The 23,988-nt window shown below is 38.5% G+C and overlaps 1 protein-coding gene across 6 annotated transcripts in view; it reads right to left on the reverse strand.

Moving 5' to 3' along the window:
- Positions 1-23,988, reverse strand: part of fndc3a (fibronectin type III domain containing 3A) — a 63,657-nt gene that overhangs the window by 7,967 nt on the left and 31,702 nt on the right. For all 6 annotated transcript variants that reach the window (XM_024276987.2, XM_024276986.2, XM_024276984.2 and 3 more), the window contains 19 exons: positions 21,266-21,342; positions 20,934-21,180; positions 20,558-20,851; positions 18,958-19,016; positions 17,884-18,050; positions 17,738-17,797; positions 17,528-17,666; positions 15,223-15,276; positions 14,089-14,213; positions 13,741-13,915; positions 13,484-13,570; positions 6,717-6,855; positions 6,341-6,409; positions 6,147-6,265; positions 3,572-3,677; positions 3,251-3,426; positions 3,050-3,163; positions 2,822-2,971; positions 1,088-1,431 (listed from right to left, as the gene is read on the reverse strand). In XM_024276987.2, coding sequence (XP_024132755.1) covers positions 1,088-1,431; positions 2,822-2,971; positions 3,050-3,163; positions 3,251-3,426; positions 3,572-3,677; positions 6,147-6,265; positions 6,341-6,409; positions 6,717-6,855; positions 13,484-13,570; positions 13,741-13,915; positions 14,089-14,213; positions 15,223-15,276; positions 17,528-17,666; positions 17,738-17,797; positions 17,884-18,050; positions 18,958-19,016; positions 20,558-20,851; positions 20,934-21,180; positions 21,266-21,342 — 2,701 coding nt within the window. The remainder of the gene's footprint in view (positions 1-1,087; positions 1,432-2,821; positions 2,972-3,049; positions 3,164-3,250; positions 3,427-3,571; positions 3,678-6,146; positions 6,266-6,340; positions 6,410-6,716; positions 6,856-13,483; positions 13,571-13,740; positions 13,916-14,088; positions 14,214-15,222; positions 15,277-17,527; positions 17,667-17,737; positions 17,798-17,883; positions 18,051-18,957; positions 19,017-20,557; positions 20,852-20,933; positions 21,181-21,265; positions 21,343-23,988) is intronic.

Raw genomic sequence — 23,988 nt, forward strand, 5'->3', positions numbered from 1 at the left:
CGAGGCTCCAGTTCGACATGGAACAAAAGAGGCGCCAATTTGACGTGTGAATCACATGTGTGAACGCAGCGTTACACGTTACAACTGAAACATCTGACTTTTCTACCAAAAGTGCGAATTATATATGGTATTTTTTTTTCTTGATTTGACATTTTTTGCTCATGCGACTTATACTCCGGAAAATACGGTACGTATTGTTGCACCTTTTCCTTTAATTTTTGAGGTTTTATCTTCATCTTTCACAAAAATATCTGTAGCTGTTAAAACTAGTAGATTTGGTGTAGAAAACATTAAAATGTGCCATAGATTTTAGTTTAAATTTAATGTAGTTATTTGATATTTGCAAAGATGTAAAACCTTAGACATTTACCAGATTGTTTTAACTTATTCTTCCTCCAAGCTATTCACTAAATCCCAACAGTGGAGAATTTCTTGTGATTAAGAGCTAGGATTTAAAACTAAATAAATAATTATAAAAAAAATTTTGAATTAAGAATAGGTATTTTTTTTTTAAAAGTTTGGTTTAAAAAAAAATCCATGTCATGTTATTTATATTTTTAAGTGCTGAAACTGTATTTATTATCCGATGGTTATGAGCAGCACTGTAGCTTGTTCAAAACATGTTGACAAATTAAAGTGGCATTTATTGTCTAATGTATATTCTAAGGATAAATGCTAGCTGTAGATTTAATTAAGCTTAGAAATACTTGCACTAAGATTCTCATTTTGCTCACATTTTATTCCTAAATGAGTATTTTTTTGCAGTAGTGTTTGTAACTTAAATCAAAAGAAAACACATTAAGATACAAGAAGACTTCAAAAATACTCACTGGGTTGTATAACATTCAATTTTAAATAATTTTATCACATATTTAGCTTTTTTAGCTAATTTTTCCCTTTTTGAATGCTTGTGAGGAACTGATAATCTATAAGATTTGTTGTGAAGTAAACATTACTTTATGCATAAACGGATAATTTTACTGTTTACAGTGTTATTTTCCTATATTTAGGCCGTGTCTTTGTCTGTAAGACGCCTGAAAGTTAGAGATCCAGCAGTGAAGTTTCATCATGACGGCGCAGCACAGACCTGTAGCTGGTGTCCGGCTGCAGGTGCTGGATGACGTGTTTGTTGACGCGCCCGACGACGACGGGCTGCTTCTCTCCGAGGTCGATCAGGTAAGAGGTGATCTCTGAGCCGTGATCGCACGGAGAGTCCCAGCCAATGCCAAGGCAGGTGGAGGGAGAGTAGACCGGCGAGGGGCGCGAGACGGCGCCCTCTTCGTCCTCCTCGTCTTCGTCAGCTGCGGCGTCGTACTTTTGCAGCTCGGACTCCTTCAGCACGTAGATGTTGCTGACGGCGGCGGGGACGGAGCAGGGCGTCTGGCACAGCACCGCCTCGCTGAAGGGGCCCACGCCCGCCAGGTTTGCAGCCTGAACAAAATCAGCAGAAAAGGTGTGATTTACACGTGTAGTTCTCTGGTTTGGCCAGCAGGGGGAGATATGAGGATACCATTACAGAACAAGCCCTTTGTAAGATTTTAAGTCATTTTAAATTTTACTACCTCAAATCAAAGGGCAGTCAAATCATGTCCTGCTTTTTATTTCAGTCTTTGCTACGTTTTCTTGATTTTTCTTTCCCTCTATTGTCTTTTCTGACTATTTTTATGTATTTAACTGACTATTTATTATTGCACATGTAGCTAATAAACTACTGTGTAAATATGCTAATCTGCAAATGCAAATATTCTCTTACACCTGTACATTTCTAATCAGTCGACCTGTAAATCTGCACATAATGTTCTATCCTGCTCTTTAAGGCTTGCTGCACTCTGGTTTGACACTAACTGGATTTCTTTACCTGGTATCTGTACACGTGTTTAGAAAATAAAATTGAATCTAATCTAGATTCGACTGCAATAACGCTCTAAATAATCCGATTTTTTTGTTTTTTATGTAAACAAAAGTTTTTTATGTAAAGCTAAAACTTTGTAACTTTGTAAAACGACCACTTGGAGAAAAATAGATCCATTAACGCGTTTGTTTTTCTTTTCCAAACTGTATATTTGGATTGCTCCCATATTAATTGTCAATTTTTTTGATGGTATGCTAATTTAGCTTGGGCTTGTGAGATGCTATAAGCTAGCAGGAGAGTGTTACCAAAGGAATGCTGGGAAATTAATTAACTTCTGCACCAACAGTGTCGCTAACAAGCCAGAGGTAAATTTATAATGAGCTGCTGCTGCTGTTCTGCAGAAAACAGGACTTAAAAAACAAAAACAGATTCTGGACAAAATTACATAATAATAACTAAAATACAACAAGAGAAAAAAAATATAATTTGATTGAAACTTTTAGGATCAAACGAGGGACAGATTTATTCATTTCTGTCATCAAAACCTTAATGGTTTGTGAAACTATTTGAGCTATTTTCCTGTTCACGTGATTTACATTGAAACATTTACAATGATTATTTTATTTATATGTAACATTTCATATATGAACCCAGATTTAACAACATTTTCGGCTATAACCAAATTCATCTTCATTTTATTTCTGGTCTTTAAACATGAAATTAACAGAAATTTTGGTAGAAATGAATAAAGATTTATCTGTTTTATTTAAAGAAATGAAAAGTCTCCCATTGCAATAAAGTTTTCATTACTGTAGGTGTTTAGAGAACGTTTGCCAAATGATTGGCCCACACAGCTCAACAAATCTGAAATCTTTGCTTAAAGTTTAGACATTCCTGCTCTAAAATATTTTTAAAATAGAAATGATGTTGTGGTCATTCCAGTGGTTGTGGTATTCCGGTGCTGCTCACCTGCACTCTGCAGAAGTAGTTGGTTGCAGGGAGCAGCCCCCTCATTTCGTGACTGAGCGCTGACCCGCTGTAACACACCTGCATGGTGCCTTCGGCTGCACCCCACTCCAAACGAAACTCTGTCACTGGCGCCCCGTTACAGGGAGGAGCCTGCCAGCGGGCGACAAAGAGAAGCTCCAGAAAAGTGCAGTTTTTGGCTGTTGACGGGTAATAAACGACGTTTCTTACCTCCCAGCTTACGACCACGCAGGTGGGAGATTTGGACGTGGTTGAGGGGGCCTTGCACTGTTCTGGGGCTCCGGGGGCTGTTGTGATTTCACACCGCTCTGATAGAGGGCCAAACTGTTTCCACAGGAGAAAAAACACAAAAGAATGTCATGTTTTTAAAGTAGAGTGTTAAAATCGTGTGGCGTCAGGAGTCGGCCTCACCCCAGCCTTGTTTGCCGCCTTGACCCGGAAGCCGTAGGTTTTGCCAGGCATCAACCCCCCCACGGAGCAGTCCAGCTCTGGACCCTGGTACACCTCCCGGCCCTCCTCAGCCTGCTGCCCGCTCACTTCCACGCTGTAGCAGGACACGGGGCTTCCTCCGTCTACCTGAGGCGGGACTGAAGCGTTTCCGAAAGCCGGGTTATTAACATCCAAAAGTCAAAGATGACGCATAATTAAACTCTACGGCTTTGATACGAAACGCTTGGAAAGCCATGCATCAGCCGTGGCAAGAGATGCATCCCACGCAGCCGAGTGACTCACCCCAGCGCAGTTGCACCTCCCTGGATTTGGGTTTTCCCACCAATCGAGGGGGCTGGCAAGGCCCCGGGGGCACCGCCGGAGTCTGGACTTGCAGCGTCTCCGACATCTTTTAAGGGGAAAAACAACACAGCAATTAAGCCCCAAACGAAAATGACTTCCCAATCGCACACCATCATCTGCCTCGAAATCTGCTGGATGCAATTGTCATTTCCAGCAGCTTATCAGGCTGATCCAGGCTACGGCGGAGCAGAGGAGGCCACTGCCAACGCACTGGGTAATTGTATTTAGGCAGACGGACAAATGTGCCATTTCCGACGCCACAGTTAGATTAGCCCACGGGAGGAAACGCAGAGCGAAGTTCTGTGACAGAGCGAAACATGTGAGCCGTATGTCACATTGTTCTGCACCGAAAAAGCCCAAACTCATCACTGTGACTCATGTGGCTTCGGCAGCCTCATCAGGAATAAATGCATGCACAAACAGCTGATACAGAAATGAATGAGCAGCGTCTGCAAAGCCAGCTAATTAAGGAAAGCATCCTCTGACACATGCAGGGAGGGTTAATTGATTAGGAAGTTCTGCCTTGTGTAGAAAACAGCGGAAAGCAAACTTTAATATCATAAAACACTGAATAAACAACAATTCTCTACTTATGTTTGTTACAATATAATTGCAATTAAAGCTGTTCCATGACCCGCCCCCTTTGGACACGCCCTCAATGACTGAGCGGCTGCTACACTCCGCTCACTCTTCTCTTCTACCCACCCTGATCAGAGCGGCACGGAACACATTTTTGAAAAAAAAAAAAAAACAGTTTTCTGTTGGTTTTATCTCCATAGCAACCATTTTGTTTTTTGATTGTCTGGGAGTGACGAACAGGTCTCTGCAACTTTTATAAGAATCGGCAAAAGTAAATTTTTGGATTTCCTTGGCAGCTAAGGTTTTGTGTTAACCACGGCCACATTCCTAAAGCATTGTCATATTGTTACGTTCAGCTTGAGACAACAATTTGCGCTTTTAACTTTTACAATATTCCGGTAACAATTCGAAAACAACAGGGAATGCCACCTTTATGAGCCTGGCTTACTAACACAGTTTAAAATCAATAAAATTAAAAAACTGGATTTTTTCCAAAGTAACCAAGTCAAAAAAACTTTAGTTGTGGTTGTAGACTTGAAATTCCACAAAGATCGCTCAAATAAAAGTTCTCTTTTCCAATATTGTGCAAAAAATGTAACACTTTTGCACAAAATGGTCAAATAGGTTTTTACCATCCCATAATTTAACATTTTCCTTTGGATATTCTTGACATGTGTGTTTCGTTAGTGGATTTTTAACTTTTTTTGTTGTTGTTTAACCCTTATAAGAACAAAGTATTAGGGCCACAAAAAATAAAAAATTTTATTATAATATTTAGCTGTAAAAACTTTGTTTTTGAAACCTATGCGGAAGTAAAGCTTAAAAAATGTTTCCATGTCTTTCATCTATGAACACGGTTTTGATAACAAAAAATAAATGTGGTGTTTTTCTCATTAATTTATAACATTTTATCTTAAATTTTTGTCTTTTTTTTCTAATAAATTTACAACTTTAAAACACGTAAATTTATGAAATAAAAAGTCATAAATTAGCCCATGACTTTAAAAGTAACAAATATACAACTTTCTTCTCCATATTTTTTCCTCATAAATTTACGAATTTTAAAGTAATGAATTTAAGACTTTAAATAAGTAAATTTATGAGAAAAAAAGGCATAATTTTGCCTATGACTTCTAAAGCAAAAAATATACAACTTTTTTCTTGTAATTTAACAGTTACGACTTTTTTCGCGTAAACTTACGACTTTTCTTATACACTTAGGATATTCAAAGTAATACATTTACAACATTAAACTAGTAAATTTACGAGAAAAAAAGTAATAAATTTTATCTATGACTTCAAGACATCTAAAAATGTAAATATGTAATTTAACCTGTTACGACTTTTTTTCTTGTAAATTTCTGAGATTTAACGTTGTAATAAAAAAAAATGTTTTTGTTTGTAAACTGGCACTAATACTCCGTCAAGATTTCATTTCTTTTAATGGTTTCTCCCGCTGGGATGGGGTATTTCTAACTATACCCCAAACTAATTTTCACTGGTTACTAGATATGTGCAAATTTAGTGAGTTTTTGAGTACGTTGGGGGATGACATTTTTGGCTTCAGAACAAAAATCAATTTGGTCCTCACAGTCCAGGCCTGCTGCGGGACAAATATGAAAAGGGATCAGATCAAGGAGGAGCCAAGAAATGTTTGTATAATCTAAAATAGAAGGATAAAGACTCACAACATAAAGACGATGCACCAAAGGGTGCGTGAATGTCAGAAGATGACTCATTTTTCTAAAAATAAGCCAACTTTTAACTTTCGCAAAAGAGGTTTGGCTAAATAAATCTGAGAAGTGGTTTCATAATAATTAGCTTGGCATTTGGTGCTGCATTAATTACAGGTGATCAAACTTTTTGTCCTTTTGTTCAAAGAGCAAGGCTGGGTGCACATCCATATATGCACGTGTTCTGATGCTGGATGACTCACCGGGCTCTGCCCCCCCTCACTCATGCAGTAAACTCTTGTTTGGTAGGAGCAGCCAGGCTTCAGACCGTCACATACATGTTCCAGGGCTGGCCCAGAGTACACCAGCCCCCACAATGAACCTAAAAAAAACAAAACAATTTTTTAATCAATCCATGATGATAAATAGGTTTTCTAATTGTATTTTTTTAACCTACCGCTTAAACCCTCAGACAGCTCCACCACATATTTTGTGACTTCTGATCCACCGTCCTCTTTAGGTGGCTCTAATTACAAAAACAAATAATGTGTTTATGGAAAAACATGTTTTTTGAATGAATCCAGCTTATTAAACAACATCTTCAGTTTGCTGCAGTGAGAAATCAGGCAGCTTCACATCAAAAACAAATAAATAAATAAAAAACCTGCCCATCCATTGCTCAGACTACCTTGGACCTTTGACGTCACTAGTTTCATCTAGCGTCAAGGACAGCTCCCTGACTAAACTAAATCAGCAAACTGGATTTCACAGGCTGTGAAATATAAGCAAGACTGAGCTGCTTTAGGATCCAGAAATGGGGAAGGGAAGCTCACCCCAGGCCATTTTGAAGCTGTTAGGCAAGACTCTTCCTCTGATGACAGGCCTGCAGGGACTGCCGGGTCTGTCTGGCTTCGTGATGAACTCAACCACCTGACTGGGATTACTCTTTCCTTCTGAATTGTAGGCTGCCACCTGTTGAAAGTGCAAACACACAAGAGGGTGCATCAAAATCACAGAAACCAGCAATTGTGGGAAGATTACTAGACATTTGGATGCTCATAATTCTGAATCTATTTCCAAACTCAGTTGCATTTTTTTTTTTTTTTGACTAACTGGGGACTTCTATATTCCCCCTCTAAATCTAAACATTTTTCAGATGGATCTCCACACTTTAAGTCCCACTCTGATCGTCTTTTGATCCATTTTTAAAGCGCGGTTAATTATGATTTTATCATTTTTAGCCAAAATAAAATGCTACAGTCACAAATACAACTACCACGGTGGGATGGGGAGGCATTGGCTAAATCTTCAAGATTTCATGCTTAAGACATAGATCGTTTAATAAGAACTGGACATAGCAAGTGTTGAGGTCCCCCATAGGAAATGCATTACCTTTGGCCCTCACGAATTCAGGCTAAACACTTCCCAATACGTCTACCACCATATTACAAACAATTGAAATCGACAGCGATTAGTGCGAGTCGGTCTGAGTCACGTTTTTTCTTTTTTAATGACCGTCTATGGGACTTTTTGGAACACTGAAGGGGAGGGGTTGTGGTGTCCATTGATATTCATGTCATTGGTCCCAGACCTGGTCTTCTTAGGTGTATTCAGACAAAAAAATGTGTTCTAGATTATCGGGGGAAACAAACTTTAATTAAAGTTAAGTAAACTACCGTGTTTTTCAGTCTGAATACACTCATAGTTTCTGCAGAGCGGCAGTAAGTTCAATCAAAATTCGCCTCCGAGTTGTGGGCGGGACGGTTGGCATTGAGCAAACCCATCCCCCCATCCCCTCCCCCTCCCTGTTGTTGAAACCTCAGAGCTTGTGACCCGCCCCGCGGATTTAAATAAGTTATTTTTCAAACTGCCTTTTTTTTCCTTTGCTCCCGATTCCCAGAGCAATAATAAATAAATACTTAGAAATGCATTCTAGTGCTTCATTTTTTTAAATATGTCCTCAATCATAAGAAAAATGCTACAAGAACATTTAAAAACACCAAAAACACAATTTTCATCAGAATGGGTTTTTAATGTCACGACTGCTTTAAAGCTGGAGAGGACTGAATATATTTACATATTTCACTCATTAAGGGCGCCGGAGATTTAGATGTGTTTTCCTAAACGTTAATAAAGCCTAAGTACATTTAAATATACACTCACTAAAATTAAGGTTGCTTTGCTTCAGTGATCCAAACATTTTCAATCAGAGAAGAAACGCAGCATCAATATTTCCACACTAAAATGATTCTCTTTTTTGGCCACTAAAAAGAAATGAATGTTAAAAAAGAAATATAATATTTTGAGTGTAAACTTCCCCATTATTAGGCAATGAAGTGAATCCTTTATGACTGTGGCTTATTTAGCTGAAAATGGCTTTTTAGGTGCTATTTCACTGATTAAAATAAAAGCCTATCACATAAAGACGATTTCTTTCAAAGCAGAATATTTATAAAAGTGACACATAACAGGTTTTTTGAGAGGACGATTTTAAAAGGGACATATCCTACAAAAAAAGAGCTGAAAGACTGATGCATAAGGCAAACACACCTACACCTACAGGCTGTCAAACATGTTGTTTCAAGGCTTTTTACGCTTTTGTTCCTGTAAAGGTGAAATTTTCTTTTTTTTGGCAAATAAAAATGTCATTTTGTATTTTAGGATGTCTGCGACAAATCAAAATCCCAAACAAAGGTTTTCATGCCTTGAAGCTTTATGTGGACAAAACAACCCTGGAGCTTTTCAGAGAGTCGATGAAGGCCACCAACATCATCACTTGACTTCTGATTAAAGCACTTTTCAAAATAAAACTAACTGAACCCAAAGCAGTTCTTCCGTGAGCAAACCACATTTTACTTTTTGTGAAATACATGTACAGTATTTGCTGGAGTATGAGTCACAGTTTTTTTTAATATAGCTGAGAAAGGGATGTGACTTATTCTTAAGTGTGACTTTTTGGTGATTTTTTTTTTTTTACATTAATGCAGTCATATATTTGTTTATTTCCCAACAAACAACTAGTTGCCCTTTAGCGGTTTATTCTGCTAGCAACCACTAGAGGGCACTGTATGTGTGTATCAGTATTTGGTACTCACATTGCCAGAAGAAGAAATGTCGTCCAAAACAAACACGGAGGAGAATCTGATTGTTTTCCTCTGATGATAATCTTATTTGCTTTGAAACGTTATTTATCTTCAAACTGGGTTACAGAGAGACAGGTATAGCCAGTATAGCGCTAAGCTAGCGTTTAAAATGTTTTCCTCTTTGCGGCAGCATTCTTCTTAGCTGGCCGCAATCTTCTATCAAACAACATTAAACTGTTGTTTAATGTTAACACGGCGTACAAAAAGACGAGCTGCTGGATGACCTCCATTGTTGTTGCTTTTAAAGTCATCTTACTACAATGATACGCTAGTGTCTACACCATGAAAAAAAAAAAAAACGCTCAGTGGCAAGGCTTAACTGAATGGAAACGCTCGCCAGAATTAACTGGACCGTTCCGTACCACTCCTTGCTGGACCGCTCAGTAGAAACCAGGCATAAGTGCCCTTAGATACAGAACACTGCATTGCTCCTGGTGGTTACAGGTTGGCGCCAGAGTTAGGTAGCAAAACCCCCATCAGTGTGTGAATGTATGTATGAATGGGACTGTGACCGTTAAGTGCTTTATAAGTATACACATTTTACAGCCTATTATCTAGAAATCTTTTCACATTCACTAAAATGAATAAACCTAACAATACAATTGGAGGGGATTTTTTTTCTCTCATTATGGTTTCTAAGGGGTGTGGTCTTTTGATTGACAAACTCTTTTTGTACAAATTCAAAAATGGATTTTCATATTTATTAAAATTATTCTAAATCTAATTCTTTTTTAATAAATCCGTGCATCTTGTTGCAATACTAGATTCATTGACGCAATAAAATTTAAACTTTTTAGACTTCATTATTTTGCAATGCATGTCTTGTAACTGCTGTCTTCTCTTCCTTTTGCCAAAGTAAATGAGGGCAGGTGTAGAGGAGCGATAACACGCTTTAGTTAATGTTGAAGACCTTTTTCCACAAAAACTGATGGGATTCTAGGAGAACTGCAATTATTCCACAAACCACCTCATCTCCAGTAGCATTTCAACGAGAAACATCTGCAACAACACAAACTCTTTGAAAGCCTGTGGAGCAGCGCTCATTCATATACCGAACCGAAACAAAACGAACAGTCCTCTGCCTCCACTCGAACCATGCAGCTGGATAATTAGAATAAGGGAGAACGGAGGAGGGGGTTAGTGGAAGTGGGACTGCTTGTTAAAGTACTTATCCATCAGAATCTTTTTTTGTGATATACCATAGAAACTTCAAAATACTTCAGCTTATAGTCGATTTGAAGGAAAAAAAAGAACCTGCCATTTCATGCAAACACTGGGAACAGGAAACAACAGCTATTAGGCAGAGAACCAAAGCAAACACCTGTGATCCAGCTGCCAGCTCCAACTTATATAACAGCAAAACCTGAACACATCCATCTGTTTGAGGGCGGCTGGTTGTACGACAACAGTCATAAGGCACGTTTTGTGCAATGAAATAAAAAAATAGGTGGTTATTTATACCAGCAATCATCCAGACACTATGATTGTAATTTTTCTGTCTGGGGGGACAATAGGTCCTAATGAAGACCGTCTTTAGTGATTTTTACTGATACATTTGTTGAGTAAAAACTTCTGATAAAGAATTATATGTATAAAAAAAAGAACTCTTATGGTTACGGTTGTCATTCTTACACAATTAAAGTAATTTCAGTGGATTCTGCCATTATGCAACACTTGACTAGGGTAAAGTAACACTAAGCAGCAGATAGGAGAAGCCGGTTTCCTCTGCTACAATATTAGCTAATTAATATTGATTGCGTAAAAAGTCAGAGAGTTACGGGAGGTCTAAAGCTTCGTACACACCCGGGATTTGGTTTGGTGCCAAATGATGAAGCGAAGAAAATTTAGTGAATTGGGCAGGAAATGTAAACGGTTCACTTCACTGCTAGGATTCTTGCGATACAATAGTCTGATTCTTTTACCAAAAACGCTAAAATCTAGATATTTCTTTTTCATATGGAATTTAAAGCGATAAATAACAATACATGGCATTTGACAGAGAAATGTATTCACGTATTGACTTGGAAGAAGCAAGCTCATGATTGGACGTCTTCTGTTTGCATCGCATGTCCATAAAAAGACAAAGACGCTAGAAAAGAAAACAAAGAGAAACTGCAGTTTTCCAAAAGTCGATTATTTACCTCTTGATTGTTTTCTTTAACCTTTTAACCAACATAATCTTGTTCATATCTGTGGTTTTCAAACGATACTCCAGTTGTTTGATCAATTCGATACGTATCAATTCTTTACATCCCAAACCGATACTGCTGTTACTCCCACTGCCGGATCAATTTTTCAATACGCATCTAATATCTTTTACATCCCTAATAACCATCATGTCGGGAGATCTTTCTTTGAAAAACAAACGCACCAATTTCAGGCTCGTATCTGTGTCTGACCAGATCAGCGGTTGGTAACCTTTAACAGTAAAAGAGCCATTTGGGTTTGTTTTCTACTGATCAAAACCTAGAAGGAGCCACATAGTCTTACTTTAGCCTTTAAGAAATTTGGATTTGGATTCATGACCTTCTGTTTTTTTAATAATAAAAATTATGCCTTCTTTTAGCATGAACAAAGGCAAAAAAATAAAAAGAACTTTTATCTTTTAACTGTTAAAAGATCAAACTTTTTACCAAAGTTTTGCTTTGCATATAAAATCTCTTCATTCTGGAGGTAGCATTGAGAAAACAAAACATCTTCATGGTCAACAGAGATGTAAAAACCTACATAGTTAATCATCTCTGTGCACCTCAGACATCAGTTTATAAATATAACTAATCTAAATTAAATAAATGCTAATTAAGTAATCCTTACTTTAAAAAATGTTATTTTATTTGATTTTTCGTATTTCTTTTTGTTCTTTTTCCCCAGCAGTCTTACACTTTTGTTATTTTAGTTTGGGTTGGACCTTGGTAGTCATAGTTTGCTGGCTTTGTTTATTTGTTTTCTTTAGGTAGTTTTGGTTAGGCAGCCATTAGCAGGAGCTGCTGACTCAAACGGTCGACATGGCTGGGTCAGCAGTCTCCATGACTTATTTTATGTTTGGCCAAGGAGCCACCATGGATGGATAAAAGAGCCACATGTGGATCTGGAGACGCAGATCCATGGACCAGATAGAGCAAATGCACTCATCTGGTTGGTCAAAGTTTGACCCAGTTTACCAGACAACGGGCCCTCAATGGCCATGCGTTTTGTACATAGAGCACAAAAACAGTTGTAAAAACTACACATAAACATGCAAGTTCTGAAGGCAAAAAAGCGTTTACAAAGATTTTTCATTGAAAGTGGCTGCTTGAACACAAGTTGCCGAGGGCTGTGTGAACATAGCTTAAGAGCATGAGTTATTTAAATGTTGCCGGCAACATCTCACGTATTAAAGGGTTGAATGTGATGCTAGTTTGTAAAGGATAAGAAATAGCTTTTTGTGATACAGTATTTCCTCATTTACCACTGGGATTACATTATAAAATTATCCCGCAATAAATGAAATCTGTTTAGAATTACAGATGTTGTAAGACTGTAAACCTCTCACTACACATTTTATGCCCTTTTCAGACAGTCCAAACTTTAAGAAAAATAAAGAATGAAAAAGATCTGTCAAACATTTATGTCAGTTTGGGAAACTGAACACATTCAAGTACAAGTTGATTGACAATGGTACAGCCAATCAGGTTGCAGAAGAATTTCAAGGTCCTGGAGTGGCCTCAACCCCATAGAAAATCTTTGCAGGGAGTTTAAAGTCTGTGTTGCCCAGCAACAGCCCCAAACATCACTGCTCTAGAGGAGATCTGCAAGGAGGAAAGGGCCAAAATGCCAGCAACACTTTTTAAAGCCTTGTGAAGACAGAGAAAATGCTTAAATTTTATAATAGCCAACAAAGGATATATAACAAACTATTGAGATGAACTTATTGAGCAAATACTTATTTTCCACCATAATTTACAAATAAATTCAATTAAAAAGAAATCAGAAAATGAGATTTTCTGTTTCTTTTTTCTCATTTTGTCTCTCATTTGCACACTTGGTGGTTGACTAAATACTTTTTTGCCCCACTGCATCTCCCTTTCAAGTTTTCATGTTAAGTTTGACATTTAATTCAGAAATGTTAGCCAATGTTTCTGGCTGCACAGCCCAGACTTTCCCTAAAAGAAAAAAAGAGGAAAACAAAGGAAACATGAAAGGGAGAAAACAGCAAACTGACTTGGGGGTTGAAACGGTAGTCTGTCCCCAAACCCTGTTAACATCAGTGCCAGCCAAAAGGCCACATGCTGGCCAAACGCTTCAACACCAACACCATCAACACCAGAGTTCTGCTCACACTGTCAGCTGCCCACCGCTCTGTTGGCAGAATCCTGTAAACCGATGAGTCATAAGGCCATCGTGATCACAGCAGCTCTCCCCCTCTACACGTAGATAATACTTCCTAAATTAAACCATCCCGGTTTGACCTCACTTACCCTAAACTTGTACTTGGTGCTTCTGTGGAGGTTCCTGATGGTGTGGGAGAGTTCGTCACCGTCGTAACTCCGCTGGAAGCCATATCCCTGAGAGAAAGACAGACAGACTCAAAATGAGCAAAAACTAAGAATCCCTAAAGTCCCCGTACAACAAAAACACAGGAACCACATCAACTATTTAACACCGGTTTAGTTTACTACACTGTGAAATGAAACGGATAAATGTTTTAACTGGAAATAATCAAACTTTGAAGTACCGAGCCTTCCTCCTCCATCTCCAAAATGTAGGAAATGTCATCTTCCTTTGGAGAACTGCTGGGCCTCTGCCACTTCACACACAACCAGGTCACTCCCGCTGTCTCCAGTTCTGGAGGGAAGGGTGGCAATGGCACACTGCATGAGGTGAACAGGTCCACCACTTCACTGAACTCGCTGGGGAAGGGCAGAGAGAGACAGAGGATGGGAGAGAATGGGAGGAAGAGACGGCAAAGTGTGTCAGACGCACATGGACAGATGGGGACGGTGAGTGGAAGAGACAGTAACATGGAAATGGAGACCGGTGAGGGCGCCACCCATGGAATAATCGTGCTCATTAGAGCTCCTACCTTACACCCAAGTCATTTTCTGCTGCGAGGCGAAACGAGTATCTTGAAGCTGGAGTAAGCTTGGTCACTCTGTACTGCTTCTGAGGTCCACTATAGCACTTTTCAAAAACGCCTGTGCCTTTCCCCTTTCCAAACAAAAAACAAAAGTTTAGTGACAGAAATATGACAGTAAAATCTTATTTGCTTATACAGTGGTCCCTCGTTTATCGCGGGAGTTCTGTTCTTAAAGTAACTCGTGACAAATCCGTATTGTAGTCAACTTTAGTTTTTACAATTATTCTAGATGTCAAAGATCCATTATGACTAAAAAATGTGTTTGGGGTGTTTCTAACATGCTCTTGTGGCCTTTTTATTGATGACTGAAGAAAATGAAGCTCAAAATTACATTTCTGATTATTTCTTTATTCTAATTACTGTGAATCAGGAGCTGACAAAAAAAATCAGTTTGAAAAAGATTTTAGTACAAATCCAATGGACGGGCCACAAGCTCTCTGCTCTGCTCCATTCTGATGCATTCACTTGTAGACGACTAGATCCACGTATGTCTTCACCTTCCTCGTCTGAGCTGGCATTTTTGTTGCACCAGTAATGTTATGTTGGGGTTGTGAGGGGCTGTAAGATAGCGGGAGAGCGTTTAAACCGAACACTCAGTTATGGGTGATGGGAAGGGGGGTGGGGTTGTTCCGCATAAACTGTCCCACTCACAACTAAGAGGTAAATTTCTAATGAACTCCTGCTGTTCTATGGAAACTTTGACCTACGAAATGCAAATGTTTTTTTTATTATTATTATTTTAGCTAAAAACGGTCTAACTATAGTTAAAAGACCACTGTGAAAGCTTCTAGAATACACCAAACAACGATCAGAGTGGGTTTCTAAGGCTGAAAAAACCCTCAATACATACTTTTCTCATACAAACATTAAGATTTTAATATATTTTTCTTTTTTTTTAATTCTTAAAGTCACACTAAAACCATAAAACACAATCATAGAGCACAGAAAATGTATTTCAAAATTCACTAAAATATGTGTAAAACAACGAGACCGCGATAGTTTAACTGTGATATAGCGAGGGACTACTGTAAAACAAAACAAAAAAATGTAAACTGTACAGTCTGCTAAATCAATCGTTACCTCATCCCACTGAAGAATGTAGTTCTGAATTTTGGAGCCGTTGTCACACGAAGCCTGATATGAAACAGAAACATTAGTCAAAGGTAACAAGAAAAGCTTTTGGTTTTCATCATCCAATTAGATGTTTTTGCTTCAAAAATCCAGTACTAAACATTTTAACTGACACATGTTGCATTTTGCTTCAAGTCAGCAGGAAAACCTTTGTGCAACATTCACATAAAAGCGTGTGTGACTCAAGGTAGAAAAGCGGTGCTGCTCACTGTTTGTTTAGATTTAAGCTCAAACAGGGATAACAACAGTAAAACAGCTGAAGATGATGGATGGTTATTGTTCAACAGTCCACAGAGAGTGTGCTTCCTGCTGCCAGGAAAGAGCAATGTTTAAATTCTGAATCTCATTTTCGACATGGTAGAAGTATGTTCATCCAAGCACGCCTCTAGAACAGAATTACCAATATGCCTAATGCAGTTAAAGCAAAAAATGAAATTGATTCTGGGTGCTTAAATACTGTTGGCCCTCATGCTTTATATAATAAATGTTTAATGGTTTCATTTCTGGCAGAAAATTGTTGGAAAAACAATGATAGGAAATCAATTTTTATTGACCAATAAAAGAAAAGAATCACACAACTCAAAACACGGCAGGATTATTAAAAAAATAATCCAACTTTTAAATGTAAATGTATTCAAATGATTTATTGTTCTAGCGTTGCTTTTGATCTTTTATATTAATGCTTTTGATTTTCATTTTAAGGTTGAATAAAATGGCTGTACAGCAGACCAAACCGCTCGGCATTCATTCTCGAGGCTGTTTTGAAGTATTTTCATTAAAAAGCCTGAAGTTAGGAGCATTAAGATAAACAACAGGTGGTGCTGCTCTGCAGTCAGCAGTCATTAAGCAAATGCAGGAAAATGATGACATTTAAAGAGCGCAGCTGGAGTTGGTTACAGGAATACAACATTCTGTGGATGAAGAAGACCGTGATGATTCTGCATTAATGGCTTTAATCTCAAATGGCTGCGATAAGATGCTCGTGTAAAATCGTAAACGGTTCACCGTCACTAACTTTTAGCTGTGTATCGGGGTGGATCTGAACACGGAAGTGAGACTCATTGAGTTTTACTGACATTTGGTGAGCATGCATGGTTGATCCTGAGGTATTCTGTGAGACTGGAAGGCAAGCTGTGCTGCTGGCATCACGCTTTGTAAGGAAATAAATTGAAGCCACAGCAGGAAATGTCCACAACTTGAGTTGGAATAACTGACGGTAGCTTAAAAAAATAAATAAATTACTGACACATAGTGCTGCCACAAACAATTATTTTAATAGTCGACTAATCACCAATTATTTTTTCCGATTAGTCGACTAATCGGGACATGGGCAAAATGGATGTAAAGCACACATCTTAACCAAAGGCTTAAGCTGAATTTGGCTGCTGAAGATGCTAGTGCTGGTAGCTGAAGATGCTGAAGTTAAGAGATGAAAATGCTGTAGCAGGTAGCCGAAAAAAACGGAAAAAATCCTAAATTAGCCAAAATAGGTAGCATGTATCTGAATTATTTGCTAAACTCAAAAATAGCCTAAAAAAAAAAACGAAATTAGCCAAAATAGCTACCATTCAGATGAAATATTAGCCAAACTCCAAAATAGCCTAAAAAGTGAAAAAATCCTAAATTAGCCAAAATAGGTAATATGTAGCTGACATTTTAGCTAAACTCAAAATTATCTTAAAAAAATGATAAAATTCTGAATTAGCCAAAATAGCTAGCATGCAGCTGAATTATTTATTAAACTCCAAAATAGATGAAGTATTAGCTAAACTCCAAATTAGCCTAAAAAAATTTAAAAAAAATCCATAAAATATAAAGTAAAGACTAATCAACTATTAAATTAGTTGTCCACTATTTTAATAGTCGATTAGTCGACTTAGTGTGACAGCCCTACTGACACATGAGCTATAAAAATGTACAAATTCAAAGGCCACAGTAATACAGATTAGTTATAGGTCTTAGTCACATCCTCCTGTACATGGAGAGGCTGTATATGAGAACTGGACCATGTGAGTGTGATGTCACCCATAGATGCGTCTTACTTCCGGATCCAGCAAATTTAAGTTATTTCAGTCTAGGTTTAAAAAGTGAAAACTTTATACAACACACCTGCATCTCACCTACTTCACCCTAACGAGGACTGTAACAAGTATCCGAGTACTCGCAATCTGCTCCCGAAAATTTGAGTGTAAATATTCGCTGATTTTTTATCTTTATAGATATAAAAAAACAGATGTTGTTGTTGTTGTTCTACCTTCCACTGAAGAACGAGGGCATTCTTGGTCCCACTGGCCTTCTTAGGAGGATTGGGGGGGTCTGGCTCACAGCTTAAAGTAGTAAAGCTCACTGGCTCTGATGGGCTTCCTACTAGACAGTTGGACATGGCCTGAACCCTAGAAAAAAACAAAAAAAACTGTTACATGTGTGTGGACAGAATGCTAAGCAGGAAGTAGTCCATGCCGACCTGACGTGATGCTCCGTCGCCGGTCGAAGGCCCTTTAAAGTCGCACTTAGTTCCTCCCCACTGCATCAAAGGAAGCCATGGTTAGACGGACATGAGGGTTAAAACTCTGACAACAGGCTGCACTGAGTCTTCGTGCTTGGACTGACCAGTACATAGTCTGGTATTTGCCATCTTTCCCCTCAGCTGAGACAGAAACCTCATAGCTGAGGGGCTGTGGAGAGCTGGAGTCCTCCTCCACGCTGCCGTTCTCGTTCTCAGGCCTGGCAGGTGCAACCCAGCTCACTTTGGCTCCTCTTGCTTGGACGTCTGACACCTTAAAATGGAGACGTTTGACAGATCACAACTATGCAAACAGTGTCTTTTAAATGTTAAATATTCAACTAATTGAGTTTTAAGATAAGCATTTTGCAAAAACTTGGATCAAGCCAGCTTTTTTTTTTATCATCAGCTGCAGGGATGTGCTGCACCATCCTGAGATTTCTCGTTCTCTTTGGAGGTTTAAAAATACTCCAAACTATACTGCAGGGGGGGGGGGGGGGATTTATATGTGGAAGAGCTCAATCAGGTCAAGTCTGCAACTCCAACCCACAACCCCGGAGCTTCACCTCAGTCTTTTACTTTCCACAGTTGGTTTCTGGGAGTTGATTCAAACATGAATAGTTTGTTGAAGTGCAAGAAAATAAGCACTTTCTTTTGAAGCTGCTCTTTTCCTGACTGTGTTCAATTTCAACAGCTCAGAGCTGAATTATTTTCTTGCCGCTTTACAGGAAGTTCAGGCTTTCAGACACTGTATGGGATAAATCCTCCTTAAGTCTGGGAAATTTAAATTCAGTCTTTATGGATTTTTAAACACAGACTTTTATTTACAGACTAAAAAAATTGAGTAGTCAACTCTATCCAATGTATTCTCACTCCCAACTCTTCATATATGGACATATAGTTTCGCTGATTCACTTTTTTGCATTTTTGGACGTGTTGGCTGTTCCCGTTAAATCAGAGGGTCACGAACCAGTGCCAGTCTGCCACAGACAGGGATAAAATGCCTACACTAATCAGGGGTCCCCAACCTTAACCATTTATATAATCCATATATGACAAGTTGAGAGTGAGAATGTGTTTCTCTATCACATGTATCACCCCAGACAACTTGATTTGGACGAAACCCTAAAACTGAACACAGAATTCAAAGCCACAAAAACCAGAATGGAGCAAGTACTCACCACTGGTTTACTGATAGTACTCAAAAATGCGATCAGGGCCTGAGCCTCTTTGTCGAGCTCTGGAAAAAATAGCAAAAAAATAGATTTTTTAAATATAAATACCAACTTTTCAAACATTAAGGTAAAACAGTTTCAAATACACTGGTTCCTCGCTGCAAAAAACGTCACCTTTCCTAGACAATATAGACCAAAAAAAAGCAAGTCTCGTTTTTTAGTTCTGAGTCCTTATCGGCTTTAGACCATCGTCAATTAATCTCTTCCATGCTGTGTCTCCTGTACAGAATACGTCCAGTTTGCCCCATTTTACACACATTTTCGATCGCTCGCAGATTTTTGGTTTCATTCTTTAATATTGGACTCATTTTTCCACAAAAGCTTGAACTTTGAGAGTTAAAACAAGAGAGAAAATGTTCACGTGTGTCTGAGAAAAGTGCATAAGTGTGTGGAAGGGATTTACAGCCTTAAAACATTTATAATATTTGCAAGAAGTTAAGATGACTACTTCATTCATTTCGACTATCATAGGTTAGATAGTAACTTCTGTAACAAGCAAGAGAACACTGTAACAAAAGAAAATACTAACTCTGCAATATATCTAATAAGAGCAGTGAGCAGTAATCAGGGTTCCTACATGTTTCTTCAACCTAAATTTATGACTTAAAATGTCAAAAATTAAGATTAATTTCTTAGGTTATTTCCCAAAATATTAATTTATTCCCACTTTATGATCAAACTGAAGCTTCTTATCTTGTTCTTTGTGGTTTGACGCTTTAGCGAAATTCTTTTATCAAACCCGTGGTGGACATTCAGCGTGTTGGTGCATGACGACTGGTTCTCTTAAAGTTTATTTACATAATTTCATCAAAATAATTAGCCAAAAATTAGATTTTTGACAAGAAATGTTAAACTGAGAAGTTCACTCTGCACAATTTTTATAGCTCAAACATCAAAATTCCAGACTTTTTGTTGGGTTTTTAAGTTGTTTTTTATTTGTTATAATTCATGAAGTCAATGCTTGCAAGACTTTTTAAAACCCCACGGGAACCATGAATAATAATTCTCTGCATTACTCGATTAAATGATCGTTTCCAGTATGGGTTAACCCTTTAATACCAGAACTTTAGCACCAGTGTTGACATTCTACCATAACTCTTAAACGGTTCATAAAATTATCGTAACTCCAGCAGATACTGAAGCAGAGAAAAACAGCCTTTCACTCATGTGCAACACTGTAAAACCACTGTTCTCGTCATCAGTATCAGCTGATGCTTGTTCAACGAGGGTGTGTTATTTAGGTGTCACCTGTGTTAAACAGTAGGCTGAATTATATTATGTACTCTAGACAAGAAAACAATGCAAAGACTCAGACAACAGAAGATACGTTCTCTTTAAGCTGCAGTTAATAGTTTAATAGGATTGACTTTGATATACAGTCAGAAATATAAAATGTTTTTCCTTTTCTTTCATGGCAGTAATAGACTGCCAAAAGATTTCAAGAGCTTTAATGAAGTCACAAGATGCAATTAACTGGTGTGAGCATAGGGCAATACGCCATCCCATCATTAAACTGTAAAACCTCCTGACCAAAAGCCTTTTGTACCTCTGGACTCTCCGTTTTTTCCCTTGCTGATCTGCTTGTCTGGACAGGCCACGGCGTGCCTGTGCTCTGCTTCCAGCCCTTTCCCGCCGATGCCGTTGTGAATGTCCGCGGTTGGGGGGCTGTTGCAGGACTTCTGCGGGGAGGATGGAGGACTGTCCTTCACCTGGCCTCCTCCTCCTCCACCTCCCTGACGCTCCTTCAGTTTCTTCTGGAGACGTTCGTGCGTTTTGCTAGTTCTGTCGTCTCGGTGGACAAACGTTGGGCGTCCATGTTGGGGATGAGAATCTGCAGAGACTGAAGAAACAAACATTAAAAAATGTTAGACTTTTTAAGGCTTTTAGTGGTGAGAATGGTCAGGAAACAGATTAGAACTCACCCTGCTCTGAGAAAATATGGGCGGGATGATACTGGGAGATGTACTGGGAGCTCAGGTCCCCCACGCCTCCTGCCATGCTTGTGTACAGGTGAGGAGGAGGGGGCATCATGGCGGGGTGTGGGATGAAGGCAGGCATGTGTGCATGGGGAGGAGGTGGAGGATGATGCAGCGGGGAATGTCCCCCTGGGTGGAAATCTGGTTGCTGAGGTAAAACCAGAACCCGCCGCACTCCGTTCTCTTCTATGATCTGGAAAAACAAAGTCGGAGTTGTTCAGAGTCCAGGAGACAATCATCACCAAACACTTGGATGAGGAGATGTTTGGAAGAAATACCTGTGAAACGTATCCAGGAGGCACATAGATTGGAGGCACTGAACCATTTGGAGACATCATGGGAACCTGAGCAGGACCTGTGAAGAGACAAGGATCAATGAGTGATAATGGGAATTCTTAAAGTATAAACATTATTTAAACATTGTTTAAAAAAATGATCCAAATTCTAATAATTTTCACTGCTTGATGGTCGAAGTTCCATTTGAAAACATGCAGAGAAAAAAAAGTGGAAGAAAAAGTCAATTTTTCAAAATACTGGTAAGTGCAAGCAGACCACTTTCTAAAAGTGCTGAGAAACAAAGTTTCTTGCTCTGTTGTTGAGGCCAGTTCAGCGGCTTAGCTCAGCTCAGAGAAGTGACAGCTCAGCAGAAACCCTTGGAGAGGGAAACACAGGCATCTCTCAGCCAAGCTGCACATTTCTGTTCTTCTGAAACCATGAAACAAACACTGAGCAAAAACTGCAGAAATCAAGCAGCTGAGAACAGGGAGTCGGTGACCGCCCAAGAAAATCCACTTTTTTAAAAAAAAATTTGCAACAGAAGCAACAAAACTAAGAAACTTTAACGTTTCTTGCTGACGTTCAGACAAAACCCTTTGACGGAAAAATTATTTTACTTTAAAAAATATAGGATAGTATAAAATACGCCATACTGATCTCTGAAAAACACAATATTCTATAGTGATCAACAGGGCTGGTGACTTGTTCAGAGTCTACCCAACCTTTGTAACTGGGTTGGCTCCAGCAGCCCTGTGACCCTGAAAGGGATTCAGTGGGTTCTGAAAATCAACAGATGATTGGATCTCTACAATTCATCACGCTACAAACATGCCATAGCAATCTGTATAAAACACCACACTACCCAATATGCTGTAATGATCTCCATTAAACACAATATACCATATAAATCCAAAACACAATATGCTTTATCCCACTTGTGCCAAGGTCACACACAAAAGAAATACATATTCAACCGATTTGTATTACTTTATTATTATATGTTTTTTTTTGTTTATATCAGTTTTTAAGAAGAAACAGACTATTTGATATTGACCTCGACTGCAGCTGCCAAGGAAAATGATATAAAATGCTGATCATCACAATATGATAAATAAAGCACTTACTTCTGCTTATCTTACTGTTGATTCGTTTTGTGCTAAAAAATTACACTTCTTGGATATTTGAGTTGACAACTTATAAATTTCTAAATTTTCAAGCAAAAAAAAAATGAAGAAAAACATTTTTTTCCCTCTGGGCTGTTTTGGTTCAAAAGCTGCATTAATGTCATAATGTCTTATAAAACATTGTGATTAATCACAATAAAAGTGTGATTGATATGATTACATTTTTAATAGATTGACAGCACTATACAAAACACAAAATGCCATCCTGATTTCAACCAAAAATACAACATTCATACTAATAAGTACAAAAAAAAAACCACACTACACAATATGCCAAACTGATTTCTAAAACACAACATTCTTTATCCCAACAATAACACAGATCAACAGGCAAATTATGTTCAACATTTATTTGTATTGCAGGATTTAGAATGTTAACAGCAAAAAAGGCATGAAAGCAGAAATTCCTGGAGTGGCTGCAGTGACAGCAAAAAACTTAGACTTAGAAAGATGACTCGAGTTCAGAGTTCACTGCTGTAACACTAAAGCAATAGAGTATGACGAGAACTTTTACAAGACAAACTAAAGGCTATACCAACTATCCAGAGGAATGTAACAGGTGCATATGAGATTGAGCAGCCATACACTCTCACTGATTTCATTCAAAAAATATATAAAACAAACAACCTCAACAATTTCATGCTGTCATCTTGTAGTTCAAAGTCACATTTATTGACCTGCTCAGGCTAAATAAATAAAATAAATTGCTTTAACTTCAACAGAAGACATAAGAAGAGTCAACAATTAAAGGTCTGAACACAGATTTTACTCAAATTTAACTTATTTATCAGCAACATATTGATAAAGATCAAGAATCAAGGCAACAGCTCTCTCATGTGTGGATCCAAGCTGAGTATTGGATCATTGACACATCTGCTGTTATGATTTCGTGTTGTCAAGCACCCAGGATGGTATACTGTGTCATGATCTTATCGCACTGACCCGGTGGACCGTGCTATCTATCAGCCTGGCCATAACAAAACGCATCGACATCACAGAGAGCCATGACTACACTGTGTAGACCAATGATCCTGCGGGCCACATGCTACAGCTAATAAACCTTCTAACATAAAACCGATAACAGATTGGCAGGTCACATTAAAGTGGGACAACAAACACACACGGAGCCATTTCTTTACCTGGAAACACAGCATGCGGAAAAAGGCTGAATCTGAGTGCAGTGAGGGGGCCCAGTCTGAATCAAAGCAGCTGCATCGGCTCATCCATTATTGATTTCATATTAGAATATAATTCGAGTGGGAGTTCAAAGTGTTTACTGTTAACTCTACTCCCTTTTAAGATAAATTAGGTGGACATTACGCCTCAAAGTACTCGGCTGTGTAGTTGCCTAATGACTGATAAAGGCAATTCTACTTAGTGCTGCTGAAGCTGACGAGCAGCAGAGGAGATGAATCACATTAGTATCCTTTGTTGTCCATTTATTTGGTTTATTCCAGCTTTTACACTCTTGGGATAAGAGGACTTGTAATGCGTGGAAGCCAGGATGAATGACACTAAAGCAACTGTTGCAGAGGGAGGGG

This window comes from Oryzias melastigma, linkage group LG13, assembly GCF_002922805.2.
Source record: "Oryzias melastigma strain HK-1 linkage group LG13, ASM292280v2, whole genome shotgun sequence".
Classification (NCBI taxonomy): domain Eukaryota; kingdom Metazoa; phylum Chordata; class Actinopteri; order Beloniformes; family Adrianichthyidae; genus Oryzias; species Oryzias melastigma.